This window comes from Austrofundulus limnaeus, unplaced genomic scaffold, assembly GCF_001266775.1.
Source record: "Austrofundulus limnaeus strain Quisiro unplaced genomic scaffold, Austrofundulus_limnaeus-1.0 Scaffold9, whole genome shotgun sequence".
NCBI classification, from domain to species: domain Eukaryota; kingdom Metazoa; phylum Chordata; class Actinopteri; order Cyprinodontiformes; family Rivulidae; genus Austrofundulus; species Austrofundulus limnaeus.
This window is the reverse complement of record NW_013952411.1, coordinates 1,506,211-1,523,723: the sequence shown is the minus strand read 5'-3', so window position 1 is coordinate 1,523,723 and position 17,513 is coordinate 1,506,211. Positions and strand designations below refer to the sequence as shown.

The window sequence follows — 17,513 nt, the reverse complement described above, 5'->3', positions numbered from 1 at the left end:
CCTGACAGCATCCCTAACCCCCGGTGTCCACCAGCGGGTTCGAGGGTTGCAGCCACAACAAGCACCGACAACCTTGCAGCCACAGCTCAGATAAGCCGCCTCGACAATGGAGGTACGGAACATGGTCCACTTGGACTCAATGTCCCCCACCTCCCCTGAACATGTTCAAAGTTCTTCCGGAGGTGTGAGTTGAAGCTCTGTCTGACAGGAGACTCGGCCAGACGTTCCCAGCAGACCCTCACTAYACGTTTGTGTCTGCCAGGTCTGACCGGCATCCTCCCCCACCATCAGAGCCAACTCACCACCAGGTAGTGGTCAGYTGACAGCTCCGCCCCTCTCTTCATCCAAGTGTCCAAGACATGCGGCCGCAGATCGGATGAAACGACAATAAAGTCGATCATTGAACTGCGGCCTAGGGTGTCCTGGTGCCAAGAGCACATATGGACCCCCTTATGCTTGAACATTGCGTTTGTTATGGACAATCCATGACGAGCACAGAAGTCCAATAACAAAACACCACCCGGGTTCAGATCGGGGCAGCCGTTCCTCCCAACCACGCCCCTCAGGTCATTGCCCATGTGAGCGTTGAAGTCCCCCAACAGAACGAGTGAGTCCCCGTTAGGAGCGCTCTATAGCACCCCCTCCAAGGACTCTAAAAAGAGTGGGTATTCTGGACTGTTGTTGGGCACATAGGCACAAACAACAGTCAGAACACGTCCCCCCAACACGTAGGCGGAGGGAGGCTACACTTTCGTTCACCTGGGTGAACCCCAATGTACAGGCACCAAGATGGGGGGCAATAAGTATGTCCACTCCTACTCAGTTCCTCTCAGCATGGGCAACTCCAGAGTGGAAGAGTGTCCAACCCCTCTCGAGGAGACTGGTTCCAGAGCCAGAGTGGTGCGTCAAGGTGAGTCCAACTGTATCTAGTTGGAATCTCTCAACCTCTCACCCAGTTGGGTTAATGTATGAAATGTAAAAAAAAAGATATTCAATGGGAAATTTTAAGTGCTTATCAAAAAATTTTGAATAAAAATCCAACTAGTGTAACACCAACTTAGAGAGGCAACGAAAGTCAACAACAGCCACAATAACTACATGCATACATACAGTATACTGTACTTCTAAAGTTGTAAATTTATCTTTATATAATGCTATATATTGATAATGTCAATTTATTTATATGACATAAAAGTGCTTCACAATTCAGCCAAATAAATGGACAAAATAAGAACAGAGAACCACTAAATAAAATAAAATGCAGAAATACAACATAAAACCATTAGAGCCATAAAAAATATCCTAAACTCTGCCTAAATCAAAAACCAAGAGTAAAGAAGGGTGTAAAGCATAAATTTAAAAGTCTCAATGATCTCAGCAGTCCGTACGTAAAAAATTAAACCATTTCACAGTTTTGGGGCAGAAAAGGGGCACAAATGATTATAAACTAATAAGGTTGCTTCCAAAATAATCAGCCTCAGCCAGTCTGGGGGGAAAAATCCCTCAAGACAATAGGATAAATATGTTATTTTAATAATTTATTTAATAGTAAAATAAACAAATAAATAAATAATCCATGTGTATTTATAGCTCAGCAGAGCTTTAACATTTAACAAGTTAACAAATTGCTTTGATATCTTTTTACACTTGCTCAACAGTCTAATAGAAATTATTAGAAAAAAATGCTGTTTAACATCATAGTCTTACTGTCTGATGTTGCAAAATTGTCAGGCCCGAATGGATTTTATTTCATTTAAAGTGTTAATAATGATTTAAAATGTCATTATGGTTAGGTAGCTCTGCATAAACTGCTTGATGAATAATTGAAAATGCAGCATATAAAACTGTTCGTACTCTCCTTTATGTTATCCAATGAAAACATAATGCCTGATAGAAAAACATCAAATTATGTTCATCCCATCCACCACAGTCATCACAGGAAGACTAGCTTCTAACCACAGACCTATTGCTTTAAGGGTAGATTTCTCCACGGTGTTTGACCAGCTCAGCAGTAAAGATGAGAGTCTTGGGGTAAGGAGGGGTGGGGGTGGGGGGAACGGCACATGATGGGAAATTAACACCCCAAGAAAAGCAGACCTGTGCACTGAGCAAACAATGCAAGTTACAGGAACATAAAGTCTAACTGTGTCGCCTCTTAGCTCTTATGGTTCTGTATTTGAAACTCAAACGAAACTTTTCAGTAAAGTAAAAAAAACCCCAGTAAAAACTGGTTTTTAATTTTAAATGTTTTAAAACATATATATTTAATAAATTAACACATATTAATTTCTTTATAATAGTGGTGAATAAGTCACTTATTAGAGTGACTGACACTGTTGCTTTTATAACAAGAATGTTCCCAATTCAATGTTATTTCTGCTTCTTCTCTCAGAACAGGTGTTGATTTGCCTCTGATCATAGGTGCTAACAGGCAGAATAATATACATGAAGTTTTTTTTTCTGGACCATTTATCCATCTTGATTTTATTCTTTTATTTATTCTAGTGGACACAAAACGTCATTATTACAACTATAAAAAGTTTAAAACACAGGCAGCTTGACGATTTATATTTAAAGTAAAACATCTGAATAATAGGCAATTAAAACAAATTATAAACAAACAGCCAGTCTTAAATCAGCTGGCAATGATTTCACTGTTATTTAAATCCAGCTGAGTTAAAAATGTCTTTATATTATTCTAATATCTCCAGTTATTTTGGGTACAGAATTATTTTTAAACAAACAAAAACAGAAACCCCAGATAACTGCAGCTTTATTTAGACTCATTCATTTGCCAAAAAATCCATAAAGTGTTTGTGCGAAACTGTGCTTACTGCAGGTGGTGCTTTTAATTGCTCTCATGAGGGTCTCGAGTGTGARCAGGAGTCATCAGCAAAGGGTAAAGTGACAAGTATTGATTTTAAAATGAGAGCCAGATCCCATTTCAGCTTCCCCAAAAACAAAACGCAGCACTGCTTTTCATAAAAACCAAGGCCAAGCCAAGCTAGCAAAGGTCTTTTGTGTGTGTGTTCGCTGTCCAAATGAAGATTGATTGTGTTCCCTGCACATAACACTCAATCTTCAATGCTATAATAAAGGTTAATATCCAACAAAAGTGCAGGTATAACTTTACCCAGCATGCATAGAGACAATAAAATTGACTGACACTTCTACCCTTTTTGTTATGTTAGAAACAACAGAAGGGGGACCATTATTTTTACACACTAGTTGTTATGTAACTTAACACATGCTTACTTTAAGATAGAGCCAAACAAAAGGTTAAAAAACAGACCGCGTGGGTGTAACAGTTGCTTTTTTTGCAGCATAAATATAATAATTGTGACTTAACTCCAACAGGGTGAGAGGTTTGTACTGTCTGTATTTGTGAATTTCTTTGAATAGCAAAAATCAAAGACTAAATCTTGTGTTTTGTAAAGGAAATGCTTGATAGTTTCTCAGAGCCCTGGTTCAGAGACGCGTGATGTTGTGTTTGAATCATTTTTGACTTGTCAAGAGAGGAAGGAGTCTGTGAAGGGCATCAGATCTGCWGAAACACACCACAGTCATTAAAGACACGCCCTGAAGAGACCGATCCACCACAAGCACTCACCATCACTGTGACTTTAATGCTAATGGGATTCAAGCTCAGTTACTCTGACAGCTCATGCAATAAAATGAAAAATGGGGTAAACCACTGACTGAAACAGARCTATTAACAAATGCTGCAACAACCAATCACAGTCTTGTTTTTGGTGTATAATAATAACAAACCAGTTTCCTATGGCTGTTAACTGGATGCAATCATTTTATCTGGACCATATAAAGAATGTTCATCATACTGTACTATCAACAATTTATCATAATTGAGATTACAAACTGCAGGACAATCAGATGGACTCTTACAGCCCTAAACTCCCACCTCTGATTTAGATGATGGGGGCAAAAAYGCTAAAGCACATGTTAAGTATTGTTATTGTTGGGTTGATGGAAAAAAGAGAAGATTGAGGGAAAAACTGTAGGCTTGTCGCAACTATTGCTGTTAAAAACTCATCAACACCATCACGAGTGAATGTTTYTTCTGATATCATCCTATAAAAAAAGATAATACACATTTTTTGTTTCATTAAACTAAACGTTTTCATTGTCCTTTGATATTAAGCTCTCTCTTTAATTAATGCAATTTATTAAACGTCATTTGATTGACACAAAGTTACAGTTTTACATGCAAACATCCTTGAGTTACTTGAGTTATATGTTTGTGTAATTCCTAAAATTTTGATTAAATATAAATGACTGAAAGTTAAAGAACACAGTTAATGGTAATCTACTATTTATTTGGGATAAATACGTTAATAAATAATAATAAGTTAGGAAGTAAAGCCCACTCTAAAGGAACAAAAAAGCATTATGATAGATCTGGATTTTACCATGATGTATTCATAATTTATATATCCTACCTCTCTGACTAAAAATGTCTAAACAAGAAATAGACTACATTTCATTGTCTGCTTTGCACTTTGGTGCCAGTATCATGGTGGCTGATAACCTGATTCTCTTTTAATTTGCATGGATTTTAGAAATGTTTGTACCTAATCATTTAGACTCAAAAGGTGTTTTCTTTTAATGTAAAATAACTGGTGTTGACAGACCAGAAGGTCTATAGTTTTTACAGCGTTTTGCATCAAAGACGTTTCTTCTTTAAATCATCAACTGTCCCAGACTTGTACCATATCTTACGTAAAGACGGATTCATCTGACTCCAACAAATGAGTTACAGCAGCTCAATACGAACCTCGTCATCCTCACTTACACCGACACATCATTCGCTGCTAAATATTGACATAAAACAGCTGCAATCCTTATAATCCCCAATGAAAGTCCTGCTGTACTACTAATTTGTTAATTTTTTTAAAGGTTTTGCTCAAGCAGGTGAACAAAAGTATAGTCGTTTGTTTCAGTTTTAGTGGCTACTTTCTTGGCTGACTTTATCAACTAGGCTACAATAAAAGAGATAATTAGGAGAAAAGCCCTTGGGAAACAAAATACATCAAAAGCAAGATTACACCCGTAAAGAAGGAAATAATGAGCAGAGGCCCATGAGAAGGGTTAAGTGTCTGCGTCACAAAGCAGTAGGCCTTTGTATTGGGCTTTATTTCTCTCACAGCAGCTCCCTTCTCTCTGCTCCTGCAGACAAACTGAACTCGTTCACAGCCTCGCTGAGTGTGCCACGTGTTCAGTGGAGCGCCAKGCCCCTCCACCTGATTCTCATGCAAAATTCATCAGCCAGCGCCGACGGAACAGCGGTGATGTCAGAGATTCCAGTATGGGTGTCTCGTTTCGGCTCGGCCACAGTGACACAGCAGCTCGATGAGAGAGGGGGGGCTTCACATGACAGCGGGGGTTAAGTTAAAGCACCTGTCCTGTGAACTATGAAATGAGAACGTACCTCATTGTTTACCATTTCTCTGTGCGGTTCATACTTAGTGATCAGGACATTCAGGCTGCTCTATTGTAGCTGATTAACTAATTCATTAATAGTATTTTGTAAAACTGATTGCTGTTTATCTCCTTTTCACAAACAATAAATCAGCAACCATTAGCTGACTATTATGACAACATCTAAAGTGTGAAATTCACTTCGACAAATTCAGTATCTGTTAATGTGTTGCATCCTGCCTATTTCCTGTTTTTAGGGTAAATTTAAAAATAACCAAAGCCAATCTTTAGAAATCATAGCGGCCGATGGTCGATGTGTCAATCTACAGCAATGATTTATTTTTTTTTGGGCCAGTATGTATTTCTCAGTTTGTAAAATATACAAAGAAGAACATTCTATAATGTTCATTCTGTAAGAACAAAACACACACACACACACACACACACACAAAACTATACTGTGGCCTATCAGATCCTGATGAATTATCGTTTTAGTAACCGATTTGTTACAGAATGTTTAAAAAGTGGTCGAACGATTAAACGGTTGATCTCTTATTACATTTCTTCCAGACTGGTTGCAAAGATTTTTCTGATTAACAAATTAACTGTTTGGTTGTAGCAAAGATTGTAAAGATTTTATGGTATGTCATTAAACTAAATCTTATGTTTTTTGCATAAAAAGTAAGGAAGTTTGTGTTTGGTTGATTATTTCTTTGTTGTAACAATGCCTTCTAACAGGCAGCATGATGGATCAGTGGTTAGCACTGATGCTGCACAGCAAGAAGGTCCTGGGTTTGATCCCCAGTTCGGACCTGGGTCTTTTCTGTGTGGAGTTTGTATGTTCTCCTCGTACTTGTGATTTTCTCCCACTCACCAAACACATGAACAATAGGTTGCAGTCAGGCCCAGGCTTCCCTTGCAAAAGAGATCTGTGATCTCAGTGGGATTTGTTTGGTTAAATAGAAGGTAAAAGAAAATAAATGTTGCCACATTTGTAAGAAACATGCCTTTGTGAGATGAAGCGTAGAGCTGTGGGATACAAACTTGAAAGAATTGCCAAATCCTCCCTGCCATTTACAAACAGCTTATTTATTGACATTTGTTTAGAGCTTCTGGTTCCTCCTGGTGCCTCCAGTCAGGTGCTTGGTAWAAGAGTTTTTGCCAAGAAACATTGTTACAATAAAGAAATAATCTACCAAACGCACATTTCCTTACTTTTTACGCTGTTTGTTCATCAGCTTACTGTATGTTGCTGCTGTTCCACTCAGTAGTTTCACGTTTTCCTATTTTCTAAATTCTTATTCCTTGCATTAGGAGCGCCACTGATTGAACCTTGTCATAGTTTAAACTACTGTAACGTTAAATACAGCCGCTGCTCACGTTGCAGCCATCTCCTGAATCCACAGCTCATTGGGTTCCTCCTGCTGCTAGAATTTTACCTGCCGGCTGTCCCTCTGAGAGGAAGAGGAGGACGAGGCGCTCTTGTGGACCGGCGTGGAGGTCTTGACTGGCGCAGAACCCCTCTCCTCAGAGCTTATGGTGCGGCCGTGGGGGCCTCGCTGGTACTGATGATGGTAAGACATGGTGGGCACCAGTCAGCTCCGTGGACCTCCCTCAGTACTGAGCCCCGCAGATCAGGGACATCCTCTGACACTCTCTTACATCTGAAACACAAAAGTCAGGAAGTCACACTATTTCACTCACTTATTGTTCCTCATTGCGTGAAGACAGAAACGAGCATCTGGGCCTCTCCAAGGCTTTTTACAATGATCCTTCCTCTATTTCAGTCAGCTAATCTGACTAACGGATGCTGACTTGCGACACCCCGAGCTAGTCTTTGAAGCATGAGTTTTTAAGATCCTCCTCATTATTTGCACAGAAGCGAGTAAAGCCTTTCATCACGTTTGCTGAGATCTGTGCCGCTCAGGAGTTCTCAGCATATATTAGACAAATCTTTGAACTCTACAGAATCGTATCCGAATCAAAACAAACATTTTGCTGCGACATCTAAACACATTTTCTGATATCAGTGAATGTGCAAAATATTCATTTGGGCTACAGTTTAAATCTGGGTGTATTTGAACATCTAAACTTTTTTAAAAAACTCTAAAATTTTTGTTGTTATATAAGATAATATTTTGACATAATTGACAATTATTTTTCTCAGACAACAGATTTGATGAATGACTGTTTCACGTGTAACCCGTATAAAATCACAAGTTGTAACATATGTCATCTAAGCAGAAACAAAGTACATTATCTATTTAACAACACATTAAACTTAAACTTATTACATAATTAACTGACTGCAGTCATCGAACCATGAGCCCATGTTGTTGTTTTTACTTGTACTAAAACAGCTGACTGAAGCATTTTTTGTAGAGATTGGCCAAATTTGTCTTGAGGTAGGTCTCTTTTAGCCTCATAAAGATCATGAATTTTGTGTTAGAACAATTGTTAGCGATTGAGTTGTGGCTTTATTAACTTACTGAGAGCAACTTAAGCTCAGCTGGTTGTGCATTTGGTTTTATCTTCAGTAAAAAGCAAAAGCTTGATCGCAACTTAGATTCTATAATCTAATGATGCACAACTCTACTAAAAGCAATGTTCTAAAACTTATAAAATATTACAACAAACACCACAGTTTTAGTGGCAATCTCAATTATCTATGTGCACCTAACCTCCAATTAAGAATGATTACCTTAATTACAAATAGGAAACAAGGCAACAAACCAATAACAACCTCCAGTGTGCAACATTTAGGTCATCCAAATAGATGTTTTGGTGAATAAATACCAAATCTACATGATCTGTATCAGTGGTTCCCAAACTTTTTGTCTTCTGACCCACAAAATATCCATGGCAAAAACTTGTGAACCCAAATATTACTGGTCTGAGTACATGAGCTTTGTTAATAACCCTAAAAACACAGGCTTTTTGACAATCTAAACAGCTTGTACACAAATATAAATACTTATTTTTATTTATTTTGTGTTTTTGTAAATATTACATCAGCAATTATTTTATTACCCTTTAAATTGATTTCTGGAGATTATCCAAGGTGATTCATGACCCATAATTGGGTCCCAAGCCCAACTTTGGGAACCAAAGTGCAGTGGTTCCCAAACTTTTCAGCTTTTGACCCACAAAATAGACACCTGTGTCCCCAGCTATTTTTGGATGATAAACATTTGTATCAGGTCAACAAAACGGGCATTGTGACATTATTTATTATACTACATGTATCCATTTTAAATATACTAACCTCACTCCTTTGTAACAACWAAGGCAAAAATGTAATTAATTCAGAAAATCTTTTCAGGACCCCACCTTGATGTTTCGGGACCCCACTTTGGGTCCCGACCCCAACTTTGGGAAACATTGATCTATATAATCAAATTTATGACATCTACCTAAAGCTCCCCAACTATTAATGTTCATTAAGTTTCACCTTGGAAACCTACGAGGGTAAATGTAAAGTGTAACATTCTAATTTAARTTGTAAATGCCTGGTTAAACATGGGCTCAGAAAGCAGCAGGAAATGGTTGTTTTCATCATTAGTCACGACACACGCTGACATCCATCAGACTACCTGCAGTGCTGCTGTGTGACTGTCGGAGCTCGCCGGAGCACAATGATACAACGTATACTGACTGTGAGGTAGAAAACAATCTGCTCTGCTGAGTGAGTCACTGAGCGAGGCAATATGGTCATTTATAGGTCACACCTGCATTATCATATACATTAAAATATGCCACGAAGGCCTATTTGCTGTAGCTTATAAATATCTCCATGTTGTACATTTTACATTAAGAATAAGCAGCATAAAGGCAATGTTTGAAGGAAACTGCAGACTTGAATGCAGATTACTACATATCTGTTCACACAGAGGACAGATAGTGTGCACGGCTTCACAGCACTTTGTGGTTTTAACTGCAGGATGTTTCAGTTCAGTCTCTCCCATGTGTCAGGAAACTCCCAAATTCACCAAACAGCTCTGCACAACCACACTGAGCAGCACTCTCACACACTATAATCTATAATTCAGATCCTTCAGCGACGTCATCATCCCTGCCCTGCCTCGACTTAAGCCAACCAGGATGTCGGTTACTGTAAGACAAGACACTAAGTCCATTCAGTGGATCCCTCTGGGCCTATTCAGGAAATCCATCTTCTTTGAATTAACAAGAAGAAGAAACTAAAGAAATTACATTTTCTGTTTAAATGCTGAGTGCAGGATAACTTTAACAAAACGTTCTGAAGAAGCTGAAACTGCATTGTCAGGTAAAAGAAACAAAACTTAAGCTAACAGTTGCAAGAGGATAGCTAAAAGCATCAAATGGGTAGCTAGAAGCCAAAGGTACAAAACATTAGCTAAAAGATTCATAAGAAGACAAAAGAGAAACTAATTTTGAAAGAACAGTTTCTAAAGGATTTAAAGATATATTAAAGTGTTTTTATGAGGAAAATAATTGTAAATAAACTTAAAAAAGTTAAAAAAAATATAAAAGTTACAAAAACCAAAGTTCATAGCACTCATTTCGTGAATGAGCTGAATGTTTTGGGATAAGAATGGCTAACATAGCACAGAATATATGAAAGTAGCATTAAAAAAATAAGGTGAGTGCTGAATTGCAGTTTTATTTGGACACTAGCAGTTAAAGTTAAAGTTTGTAAACAAAATTAATCAGTAATATTTTATAAAATCTGACCCAAACGCAACTGGATGCTAATGTACTGTAATGTAGGACTTGATAATAATAAAAACTGTTACCATGCGAGTTAAAATAAGCTATTTTTTACTAACTTTTTTCACTTTATTTAAGGATGCACCAATCAATCATGTGGTGGTTCCCTGTAAGAATTGTGTTATCAACACAGTCAAAATGAATTGAAATGAAGTGAAAATGAAGACCCCAAACCCAGACCCAAACCAGCGGTTATTCCGTATGTTGCGGGHGTTTCGGAGAAACTGAGACGTTTATTTTCTAAACATGATGTCCCAGTGTCTTATATGCGGTTAAGTGCCAGGAGGACTGCGACCAGTTATACATCGGGGAAACAAAGCAACCACTGTTCAAAAGAATGTCCCAACACAGACGAGCTACATCTAATGGCCAGAACTCTGCAGTTTTCACTCATTTACAGGCCAGCGGTCACTCTTTCAGAGATGAGGATGTTCTCATTCTTGATAGAGAGGAACGTTGGTTTGAGAGAGGAGTAAAAGAAGCCATTTTTGTGAAGAAAGACCATCCATCATTAAACAGAGGTGGAGGCCTCCGTTTTCAGTTGTCCCCCTCCTACAGTGCTGCTATTGCCAGTATCACTCCACCCCTGTTAACAATAAGTGTTAATTAGGTGTCAACGATAGCCATGTGATGTGAGTATCAGTCACATGGAGGCAGGGCTTAAAAGCCTGAATTTTGCCTGAAACTCTCAGACTGAAGAAGTCTCTTGGAGGAGAGACGAAACGTTTCATTAAAGAAGAACCCGTCCAGAAGACCTATACAATTTTTTTTTGAACACAGTCAAATTTTTAATTCAGATTAAAAGATAGGTTTTTCAGGCTCTTATTAAATAATAACTCTTATAGAGAAACTTAAATCAGACTTAATCAAAACCAAAGCTTTCAAACTGTTACAAATTAGAACCTGTGAAGAAACCTAACTATTGTGTCTCTCAGAACAATTAGTCCATGGCTAAAACTGTGAACTCTGATTATTGGTAACACACAAAATAATGTCAGTAGTTATTTATAAAACTGTCCAATTAATTGAAGTCCATATTGTGTTGTTCAGCACATATCTGTCAATAACTCAAGAGGTCTTGCTGTGTGAATCAATAGTGTCAAGRACAAACAAATAAAGATGCCAGCATGATAAATTTTCACAGAAACACAGGGGCGGTCTGTTTCACTCCTGGTTTGATGGACAGCCGGGMTGCTCCATACAAAGCCCGTTATCATGCTGGCTAACGTTCGATCAGGACTCGATTAGTCATAAGCTTACTGTTCTAAATCCAGTCACCATGAATATCATCTTGTAAGCAGGACAGCACAGCACACTGCGAGTGTAAACTGCAAAGAATCTGCTTCAGTCATGTCAAAACAACCAGATATACAAGCTAGATAAATTACATTTTCTGCACAACGCAGTGAAGATACTGAGTGCTGGATAAAGGAATTAGTAATTAAACTGTTCAAGTTCAATTAAGCAGAAGAGATGCTAAAATCAGCAAAACTGTAGCTAAAAGCTAATAGGTTGCTACAAACTAAAATGAGCAGTGACAAGCTAAATGAAGCAAAACAGATATAAGCTAAAGTTAGCAAAACATTACCTAAGTAGCATAGAAAGACAMAAATATGCTRTTTTTGAAGGAATTAGACAAACTCRGTGTATGTTTATGAGGAAAACATAYATCATTTTAAATTAAACAATTTAAAAAGTTTAAAAGAAGAAAAACAGAAAATGATTTCAACAAAAATACTTACGTTTTAACAGTAAAAATCACAAAAAGCAAAGCGCTTGTGAACGTCCTGAAGGTATGCAACTTGCAACATACCGTTTCTCTTTATTCCTACATTACTATGACGAAGCAAAATCAACAAAGATTTGCAGTTTTCTTCTTTGACTTCCATTTATTTATCGATTTTTCCCCCCCCATTTCCGCTTTTGTGCGATGCTGTCACTTAGTGTATTCACTGCTTTTGCACGCTACTTCTCTAATCGATTGTGTTTATTTTGTGTGATGATGAACGAGCCTCTGCTTGCTACAAGAAACGTTTCCCACGTGGCCAATATCGAGCAAACGGGAGTAAACAGAGAGGAGACCTCAATGAAAATGAAATGTATACCCTTTCATGTGCATCGAAATAAAAGTCAGTATATCTGAGACGCAAGTCGGACTTGTTAAGTTTCATCTTCGGAATAGAAAGTGAGGAATTATCTGTTTATGTGATGTATTTTTCATAAAACAGCACACTTACTGCTAAAATGATACCGCCTGGCATAAACRTTCATTTAATATACAATTAATCCTATAATACATCTAAATTAAATGTATTGTTGCACTAAAGAAAGAGAGTTCAACCATGTGTTTGTGTTGTAATTGCCATTGAGTAAGTAAAGAGGTTGTTATAAAAAATGAGCCATCTTGCAAAACAAGTTGTGAAATACAGTAAAAGACAGAGGGGTGGAGACCTCCAGGTCCCACTCCAGTCCTGGGTTTGAGGGAAACAATTTGCTCTGATGGATGGAGTTCACTTGTAAAAAATAAAATAAAATAAAAGCTCTGCCGAGTAAAAACCTTTAAGCTGTGATRAAACATTGTTTTTTCTTGATGTGAACAACCTGCTACACCTTCAGTCACCAGACATAAACCTGCTGGAACACCTTTGAGAGTTAAAGATGTATATACTGTAGTTTTTCTCAGATTTGTCTCATACACCCTGAATTTTACTTTATAGCAACAAAACAAGTTCTGGTTGTCTCGTTTTATGCTCCTAACATGAAAAGTAAAAATTTCTCCCAAAAGGAGCTGATAAAAAAACTCAACCCTTTATGGATCATTTTATTTTCATTACATAGCAGTGACAGTCGGTGATTATTATACCAAAAATTAATAAACTAACTGATGAACTTTATGGCTCAAAGTGACATGTTCAGGGATCAATAAAATACCACGGCGAAGGCCTTTAAAACAAGCTCAGTAAACAGCTGTAAAGACTGAGCATTAATCTTTATAAAGTCCACTTATGACTCTTATTTTGTTTGCATTTAGTTTCTTCTTACATATAATAGAATAGTTGGGAAATTTATTTTCTGGAGAGATAAATCCATTTTTAATGAGCGAAGGAAACTCAAAAGTTTGCTGTTTTTAATAAATGTTAGGTGTTCGAAATTAAGTCAAACAAAAGAGGTAGAAAGTTACTAAAATGAAACATGAAGGGGGTCTAGATGCTGCTCAGTTTATATAGTTCAGGCTTTTTTTCACTCATGGTGCTGTTTGTTGATTCAACTGGTCCACTTTTATGATTTGACGTGCAAAAAATAAAAGCTACTGTTCAGGAGCAGCTGATAAAGGCAAACTGTAATCTTTGCCAAGTGTGTTTTATTTGCACAAATGACCGGAAAGATTATTATTTTAGATATTCAGCAACAAATAGAAAAGGCTTTCTCTGGTTCTGTTTTAGAGAAAGTGTTGTATATACTGTATATACAGTATAAACCTGAGATTATGAAAGCCAATCAAAATTATTTAGTATATTATTGACAGTTTTTAAAAAATAAATGGCCTAAAATTGGAATCAACAGGTCAAAACTTTACAAAAGTTCCAAATAGGAACAACACTTTAGTTGTATTCGGGAACTCCATGGACAAACATGTAAAAGATTCAAATATAAGAGGTATTTTACATTTTTATTTCAAGTTTTTAAGCACAAAATCAATGCAGAACACTGAGGTCAATTTGCAAGAAATCCCCGAAAATTGTTTTCACTGGTAGACTTTGTGAGCACTTTTCATGATACAAATAAAAATGCAGATACATAATGAATAATTAAAGTAATGACTAAGCAGTTTCATTTGAGCAGGGTAGCAGTCCAAACCAAGATCAATCTGCTCCACTGAAATATATTTAGACACGATTCAGCATTTCTGTGCTTTAGGTTTTTTTTTATAGTTTTCTCTCTTTTTTTTAAATTATTATTATTGTTGATCTTTGCTCTGAACTCACCAGTGTGGCAAGAGAATAGTGGAAATTCCTTCAGGGATCGATAGAGTATCAAATGTAAAGGCGACTATTATCTGTTTTGACATGGGTCAATCCAAGAAAAGCATAGAGGGGCTGTGCCGAGGCAGACATAAAGGACCTCTGCAATCCCACCATATCTCTGTGTTCTGGTTTGTGGGGTCTCACCGGGATGAAAACTTAGCTGTTCCATATTTCAAACGCTACAAAACTCAATATTTAGCAAGCCAAACGAGCAGAAAGAAGCCAAAAGGTCATTGCATTATTGTCCTTTAACAACCTGTTGAAAGCAACAGACGGTGACAGCATTACTCATTACAAACATGTAACAGGATACAGCTCAATGATAACAGGATAGAATGACAGCCATGTTTGTGTTTTCACCACGTCTGAGGTATTGACCACCGCTCCAAACTGACACAACTTCACTGATCCCGCTCTCTGCTGCATAATTAAAGTGGGCCAACATAAAAAAAACCTTGTGACCTCATATCATATTACATGGTTCTTAAAGAACAAGTGCTCTTCTGAATTTACAACCAGCTAATAATGCCAYTCGATTGATTTGATGTAAATCTTGTGTGACATTTATAAGCAAACAGCTCATCTCTTTAGAAATGGCCCGTCTCTCTCTTTTTCTATATCTCTAACGCCAACTGGACAGAGCCAGWTTGTCCCACGCTGCACACATTACATCATCTAGATAGAGCTGAGCATCACAGAGCAGTACAGTACTTTAAAGGTAATTTTTACATAATGAGTGTCAAAAACAACTGCGTACTAAGTTGTTGAAGTAAAGTACAAACATTCAAAGTAAAGTATTTATAATTAAATGGTGATGAAAGGTGACATTCAAGAAGCAATGAACTTATTCAGTTTTGGTTGTTGAGGCGATGCAAGAATGCAGTTTGACATGATTGTTTCACACTTTTCTTCATTTGAGCTTTGAGGGAATCTAACTTCTCATGCACATGCAGCTAAGTTGAGATCTGGTCACTGTAAAGTACGCTGTGTGTGATTCATGCAATTTTCCTACTCATTAAACCATTCAGTGACCCCCGCTTTGGTCACTATGAATGGGAGCTTTGCATACAGGAAAATACCACCACCATTATGGTCTAATAAGTACTGGTTGAAGAAGATCATTCAGCAAGCCATCACTGATTTACAGCAAAACAAATGCAGGCAAAAATGATTGTTATTTTAGAGGTAAAAAATAATTWAAAAAAAACTTTTGAATCAAGGCTGATTAATAATGGAAGACATGATATTGCAACATTTTTGCGACCAGGAGGACTCTCAGCTACTACAACACCAAATTTAGTTACATATCTGTGAAACTGACTGAGCTACAGCTAATTTTGTGTTGGCTAACGTCAACTAGCTGTGGTAGCCATCTTGAATTGGGTTGACTCTAACTGTTAAAGGCACAGTGTGTAGGATTTTGTCAATTCTTTTAGCCGAAATTGAGATAATCACTAATGACAATAATAAAAAAACATGTCTAATCATTGCAGACAAAGACCTTGTTTTATTATTTTTACCTTATAAAAAGCTGTTTATATCTCCATGGTCACGGGTCGCCACTACAGGCAGCCGCCATCTTGCACCGCCATCTTGTCTACGAAGGCTCATGAAGGACAAACTGCGGTGGCGGTGTCAAAAACGGTTTTAGTTGTAATATTATAAATGTAATATTTGTTGTCTGTCATTGTAGCTGGGATAATTTTACTTATTAAAGCTCATAATCTTACCACTTGAAACATCACTAGCCCTGAAGCTGCTGGTAGACATCGCGGTTGGAATTATCAAAGGTTTTTGACACCTGAGAGACACCGTAGCAACTCCTTTGTGTTTGGAAGGGGGTGGGGGTGGGGGGAGGACCAGGGAGGCTGATTTAACCACTAGACGTTGCTGAAAACAACAAATCCTACACACTGTGCCTTTAATGAGTTGTTGATGTAAATAACGTAAATACATTTCTGAACGTTTCATTGTTCATAAGATATTTTGCCAGCAGACAGAGTTGACTGAAATTATTAACGGCAAAGTTTTAAAAACAGACCAAACACTATCAGTTCGCGCTCAGAGTATTGGGGATGACCCCTCAKCTTAAGACACTACCACACCAAATTTCAGCTGAATATCTGAAAAGATAGTTGAGTTGTAGCCATATTTGTGTTCGCCAAGTTTGCTTAGCTGTGGTGACCATCTGGACTCCAAAGCTTAATCAGGTCCAATGATTACTTAGAGTTTTGTTAAACACTTTTGTTAAGAGATATTTTGCTAACAATGCAGACAAACAAATATGTATAAAACATAATGGCCATCAGTGGTTATAACCAAGAATAATCAAACTAATATTATTCTTGCATTAGTTCATTAAAAAGAAGGCACTTTAATGGTATGAGAAAACCATCTGCATGGTGTTATATTTAAAAGGCACATGAACTCCAGCTTTCCTTTATCTGCTGTTCCTTTATTTATTGATCAGGAACAAATGACTGCAAAGTCACTGACTGACTTTCAGCTTTGCATGTGTAATGATGTGTGGACCATCTCTATGAGTGACAGAAGTTAACTTTGAARGAGGACTTGGAGTGGAGATCCTGATCTTAAATCCTGTGGGGTGAGTGTCTCAATAAGGCTCGTTTAAAAAGAAAGAAAGAATGATGCCCGTCAGTGGCGCATTACATAACTAAAGTCATAGTTTGGTTGATTTTTTTTAAGCATCCCCTTTTTTAATGGACCCTTCATCAGGATCATGAGGGATGCTGTGTGAGATGCTCAGGGAGTTCACATCCGAGTCGGACAAGCAGCAGAACTGAAGGAGGCTGTGTGGTCATGTCTGACTGGTTCTTGGTGATTCAGCCCCGATGCAAATACAAAAAAAAAAAAAAAAAAAAAAAAAAAAGGTCTCAATCTGAGTGGCCAAATAAAGCAGCTCTGTAACCTAATTTGCTGTTATAAAGAGCTCGTTTTCTCAACATAAACAAGGCTGTCTGATTTTGAATTAAAAGAGAAATATAATACAGAATGGCTTACCACAGCTGCGGAGGGATGACCATGTCTTTACAGTTCTTGGCGCAGAAAACAATTTGAGTTATTATTATTATTATTATTTCCCCTTTAACTGTGCAGAGATCCCCAGCTAGACGCCTCTATAAGAGTCCACATGGGATTTTATCTGCCTTGATTCGTTCACATCCTCTGCTGGACGAAGGCGAACACATTCTGAGGACAAGGTAAAAAAAAAAAAAAGTGCTGCGTTTGCCTGTTTCCTTGAATGCAGGCTGCGATGCTCGGCTCGGCTCGGCTCGGCTCGGC

At 37.7% G+C, this 17,513-nt stretch overlaps 1 protein-coding gene across 1 annotated transcript in view; it reads right to left on the bottom strand.

Moving 5' to 3' along the window:
• Nucleotides 1–17,282, bottom strand: part of osbpl6 (oxysterol binding protein-like 6) — a gene marked incomplete at its 5' end in the record, with an annotated part of 51,412 nt that extends 34,130 nt beyond the window's left edge. The window contains 2 exon segments of the mRNA XM_014001430.1: nucleotides 6,876–7,100; nucleotides 17,232–17,282. Coding sequence (XP_013856884.1) covers nucleotides 6,876–7,019 — 144 coding nt within the window.
• Nucleotides 17,283–17,513: the final 231 nt, after the last annotated feature.